The 6,000-nt window shown below is 45.6% G+C and overlaps 1 protein-coding gene across 1 annotated transcript in view; it reads left to right on the forward strand.

The window, feature by feature from the left end:
- The window catches only part of LOC137432612 (sulfhydryl oxidase 1-like), a 160,413-nt gene extending 154,982 nt beyond the window's left edge, over positions 1-5,431 (forward strand). The window contains exon 11 of the mRNA XM_078782791.1: positions 5,094-5,431. Coding sequence (XP_078638917.1) covers positions 5,094-5,176 — 83 coding nt within the window. The 3' untranslated portion in view covers positions 5,177-5,431. The remainder of the gene's footprint in view (positions 1-5,093) is intronic.
- Positions 5,432-6,000: the final 569 nt, after the last annotated feature.

The following is a 6,000-nucleotide window of genomic DNA, read 5'->3' on the forward strand; positions in this document are numbered from 1 at the left end:
CCTGGGAATAAGTTAAGCCTGTTAGATAAGCTCGTATTTTCACTGTGTCTCTAAAAGCTTCTGTAAATTATTTTCTTATCTTTCCTTCTCCTTGGTTATTTTGACCCTGTAAATAATAAATAAATTTAGTAGTATTTTCAACCTTTGTTTCGTCTTCTTATTCCTTTTCTTCACATCCGTCGTCTTTGTCTTTTCCCTCATTGAATAGCTGTGGCGCGATACGGCCAATGTTCGAGTGAATTGGGTGAATCGGGGAAACTGTTAGGTCGCGGGGCCTCCGCTCGGCAAACATAACATCCTTAACCGCGGACCGTAACAATTGGTGTCAGAAGTGTCGGATTCGGACCTGAAGCGCTTAACGCGCTCAAAATTACAAAGTACCGAAATTGCTTTTGTTTTACAAAACCCGAATTTTGAAATCGCGCCATGGCTGGTCAAGGCGACGGGATGTCGGTGGGAGAGATAGACGGGGTAGAATCGCCGGGGATTAAAGAACCAAATCTTAATCCCCGGAGGCGGAAGGGCAGGTGCCCAAAACTCACCTCCCCCTGGCAAGGCCCGGGAGTCGTCCTGTCGCAAGTCTGTGACGTGGTCGTTAAGATCAAAATGGGGCCACGGACCCCCCTCGGATCGTCCATGCCGACCGGATAAGACCTTATGCCGGCGAGCAGGCGCCCTCATGGATCGCCTCGGCTCTAGATGCCGAGGCAGGACCCAGTATCTCTTGCGACGAGGGCTCGTAGCGTCAGAGGACTGGCGGGGGATGGTAGTGGGAGATGCCCGAGGTGGTGGAATGGCAACTCTGTCATCCCTCACATCGGGGGCAAAGGAGCACTATATTTATGGGGTTTGGCAGTGAAAACTAGCCGGGAGGGTTTGGATAATGTGTAGGGACCTATAAGATGACCTTAGGTGACGTTAAGATTAGGTAGTGACAATGATACCTGTAGTGGGGATGCAGGTAGATTAGAGTGGATGATAATGACGTGGTATGTGCTTATTTAAAGGGAAGACGGGGAGCACTAAGTTAGCAGGGCAACAGGTAGTTCAGATGATGCCGTATGAGTGTTGGAGGTGTATTCAAGTGTATTGAGCAGGGTATGAGTAACTGATTGTGATTGTGAGTTGTATTGAGATTGCACAGGTGTGCAACTGAACAGGTGGATGGAGCAGTGAATGAGTGAGTGATAGTGATGTGAGTTGTGCTGACCAAATGGTCCAGGAAGGAAGGAGGGTGCAGGTGGCACCAGGTAAGATTGCACAGGTGTGCAACAACAGGTTGTGTGGAATACATGGGAGTGTGGAATACATGGAGTGTGGAATATATGGAGTATGGGAATGGATGGTCGTGGAGTGAGTAGGATGGAAACTGTGGAGTGGAGTAGATGGTGCGGAGGTGTGAATGGGGGAAGAATGGACCCCCATCACGAATACCCGGGGAGGGTAGTGTAAGTGTTAGGTAGAGGGTATAGGTAAATTGTGGTTGGATATTGGCATCTGTGGTGCGGGTGAAAGAATGGTATTTGGATGGGTGCATTAGTGTTGTGGGAATGGCTGGGCGTGTAGCCTGTTAGTGTGTGTAGTTGGTTTGGGCACTCCACCACTGCGAGGATGTCGGTCAGGTGAGGCCGCAGGTGGGCTCTGGGAGCCGGTAGTTGTGGATGGGGCCCGAGGATCCGGAGGACGGACCCGGGTAGCCCAGTGCCAGAGGGCACCGAGGGGTGACAGAGCCAGGAGGGGCCTTCCCCAGTAGATAGGTTAGGGTGAGGAGCTAGGTAAGCTCGGGTGGCAACTGCAGTGGTGGAGGTGTGCATGTGGGTAGACCTGCTGGGAGAGCTACACGGCCCAGTCCTGAAATTGTGCAAGGGCACCGGGAGTTGAATCGGGGGAGTGAGACCCCAAATTGAGAAACACCACAGTTTGGTCAATGGGAATTGGTTTTTAGAACCCATAGTGTAAGATGGCCAATGGATTGGCAGGGAAAGACCCCGGGTAGTGTAAAGTGTGTTAATGTCATTTAGAGGATAGTTAGGATGAAAATCTCCTCGCACCATCTACATTCACTCAACTGAGGTAACGATGGTACTCCACATTTAATTATTTTTGATGCAAATGTTTTGGATTGTGAGACGCATCATGACGTGGGTGTGACATTGTGCTTGATGTTCCATCTCTTCCTCCTTATGAGGATTGATGATGAATTCGGTGATGGCAAATTTTGGATAGAGGGATTGTGGGAACGAATTTGGTATAGGGGAAAGATGTTACGGTAGCGACGGATTTGTAATGTGTAAATTTTTGTAAATATGGGGTAAGGGCAAGGGTAGTGTAGGTGACGGGGGGGGGGGGGGTGGCGTACGGTGGGGACGAGCTTTCTCACTTCGCTCTCCGTACGCACTTCGCCTTGCATTGCCTTATTGATGTGTACCCTTGAGACCTTACCCCTCGCTCATCTGTCTTGTCCCCCCTTTTGTCTCCCACATGAGGACCTGGGCGCCGAGGGGAGCGTGCGTGAGTCCGCCATTGTATATATATATATATATATATATATATATATATATATATATATATATATATATATATATATATATATGATGTACATACAGTGCATTCAGAAAGTATTCAGACCCCTTCACTTTTTTCACATTTTGTTATGTTGCAGCCTTAGGCCGAGAAAAATATATTTCTGGTCTCTGGTCAGCGTGCGCATCGATTTTGACCCTGCGCGTCAACAATTGTTTTTATTTTTTTATTTCCAACGGTACCGACAACAGCGCGCGCCTGTTGTTGCCGGGCCGGCGCGCTATCTCGGTAAATATGGGTCTGTGAGGGTCGGCATTGGTATCGACGTTCGCGTACGGTCCGCCCCTACAAAACTACGTTTAGTTTCTGCAGATCCAACCAGCCGTTCCAAAGCTATGAGTAGTTTTGTGTGCCGTGCCGTCATTAATCCAATCGGCTGGATATTGTCATTTATTGAAACGAAGACGTTCTTTGTCGGGTTCGTGTGAAGCAACCAGAAGGCCTAGAGAGCTGCGGGTGGTCTCGTTAGTTAGGCATGGATCCTATCTCGTTTGGCATGAAGTTATAAGTGTCTGTGATAATCTGGTGGACTGGGAGAAGAGATCGTGGGAGACCATCGGCCTGTTAGACCACTTGCGCATGCGCAGTGTTGACGTGATCGACGCATTGGAATGTTTGACGGTACGGCGAGGCAATCTCGAGAACGAAATGGCAGTCTATAATATGTTTGAAGAACTTAATAATTTTCAGAATAAATACATTTTAAAATAACTTATTAAGCTTGTGTTCATTATTTACAAAAAGGCCTACCAGTCCCATTGGCTGTCTTTAATTTCTCTCTGGACAGCGCCACGGCAGATGAGGACCGCAAGGCATGAGGACACAAAAAACACCTCTATATGTGCAATCCATGCTTTTCAAAAAAAAACAAAAAAACAGAAATATCACATTTACATAAGTATTCAGACCCTTTGCTATGACACTTGAAATTTAGCTTAGGTGCCTCTCATTTCTCTTGATCATCCTTGAGATGTTTCTACACCTTGATTGGAGTCCACCTGTGGTAAATTCAATTGATTGGACATGATTTGGAAAGGCACACACCTGTCTATATAAGGTCTCACAGCTGACAATGCATATCAGAGCAAAAACCAAGCCATGAGGTCGAAGGAACTGCCTGCAGAGCTCAGAGACAGGATTGTGTCGAGGCACAGATCTGGGGAAGCCGACAAAATAATCTCTGCTGCATTGAAGGTTCCCAAGAGCACAGTGGCCTCCATAATTCTTAAATGGAAGAAGTTTGGAACAACCAGCACTCTTCCTAGAGCTGGCCGCCCGGCCAAACTGAGCAATCGGGGGAGAAGGGCCTTGGTAAGAGAGGTGACCAAGATCCCGATGGTCGCTCTGGCTGCGCTCCAGAGATCCTGTGTGGAGATGGGAGAAACTTCCAGAAGGACAACCATCACTGCAACACTCCACCGATCTGGGCTTTATGGCAGACTCACATCAGGCTTCCTCAGACCAATAGACCACGACCCCTGGCACGTACTGGGTTTTTAATCATCATTGGCCGCTTCCGGTCACGTGCTGGTGTTCGAGATCAGATGGAGGAGTTTATTTTTTTCCTTTTGCAAACCTCAAACGAATATACATCGAAGCACATTATTGATGGGTTGCTCTGCTCTTTTTTTTTTTTGTTATTGCTTCCACGTGATCTGGTGTTGTATGAGTGTGCGTGAGCATGTACGTGTCCTTGTTGTTGGTGCATGTGATCCCTGAGAACAGTTATAAATTCAGGCTGTAACACAAAAAAATGTGAATAAGTCAAGGGTTTTGACTACTTTCTGAAGGCACTGTATATTTGCAAGCAAAATTATAAATATGTTCCTTGCTGCCAGTTATTTTGCTTGACTCCTTGTACTCCTTGCAAGACCCATTTCAAAACAGTCCACCAATCAATCGGCTAGCTCAAGCAACGGTCAGTTTGAAACTAGCCAATGGGCTCTTCACACAAACACGAAAGTAAACGTCTCGGCATGCCTCCAGACCAAGGATTCGTGTAAGTTTCGAGAAAAAAATCTGGAATGTATTAATAATGAACCGAAAGAATAAAACACCACCCGCTGGCCTTTTGAACGTATTGGCCAGTCAATGTAATATTTGCATCCCCAGTGGAATGACCATGATATGACTTATACGAATCACTTGAACCAATCACATTCAATAAAATCACCATTTTCATAACAGTGCTTTGTTAAAATTTGTAACTTGCATTTGTCATGTTTATACTTGCCCTTTCGTGGTCCATTATTACCAAAAATATGGCATGCGGGTGAAGTTTAAATTGTACCAAATTAATTATGAAGGCATAAAATGTAAATTTCTGCAGTAATCAATCACTGTATGACAAATATTATGGCTATTCTGTCTTCCTCTTTTTTTATAATCCAAGCTTGCAACTTCACGAAAATGTATTAATATGACATGTTTATGGAATACTATTCACATGCTTTTTTAAATGCCGGATAACGATTATATTGTCATTATTTTTTGTGCTCTATTGTGTGCAGGCAATAAGATAGGCACAGTGGAGGCAGTTGGTGCAATACGCAGTTACATTCACCACTTCATGGGCTGCACTCACTGTGTGTAGAACTTTGAACTGGCAAACAGCGGCTCAGAATGGTGGCCAACAAATCCAAATGAAGCGGTGCTTTGGCTCTGGATGATACACAATGCTATAAATGCACGTGCAGCAGGTAAAATAAACATAGGCGCAAAACCCCTGGCACTCACCTGGTTGAATAAACAGTATACTGCACTGACTAAAACTATTTTAAACCAATTTCAATGGTTACTAGAAGACAGGGCAGCATGGAGAATCATACTAACATCATCATAAGACTTTAAACAACAACAAAAAAAAAATACGTATTTTGGGGGGCCACCCACCCATCTCCCCCAACCGGTATACCTCCTCAGACCCCAATCTTTCTAATGCTTTGAACAAACATTGGTACATCATGGGTGAAAATACCTATTTTGGGAAGGCAGGACTGCATTCATAGACCACCTTAGACCCCGATTGATACATCACGGGTGGTGAAGGTTGTGGTCAAGTTTCATCGAAATCGTGTCTGTAGTTTCGGAGAATAAAGCAAAGATCTATTTTGGGGGGTCAACCCTGGACCCACCTTGACCCCCCGAAAACCTCCTTAGACCTCGATTTTCTTCGTGCAGTGAACAAACTTCGGTACATCAAGGGTGATGAAGGTTGTGGTCAAGTTTCATTGAAATAGTGTGTGTACTTTCAGAGGAAAAAGCAAATTCATATTTTGGAGGGTCAAACCTGGATCCACTTTGACCCCCAGTGGACCTCCTTAGGCCCCGATTATTTTTTTTGATACTGTGAACAAACTTTAGTCACAACACAACAAATATCATTTGTGCCAAGTTTGGTCACACTCCCATAAGCGG

This window comes from Myxine glutinosa, chromosome 8 (assembly GCF_964187855.1).
Source record: "Myxine glutinosa chromosome 8, kmMyxGlut1.1, whole genome shotgun sequence".
Taxonomy (NCBI): domain Eukaryota; kingdom Metazoa; phylum Chordata; class Myxini; order Myxiniformes; family Myxinidae; genus Myxine; species Myxine glutinosa.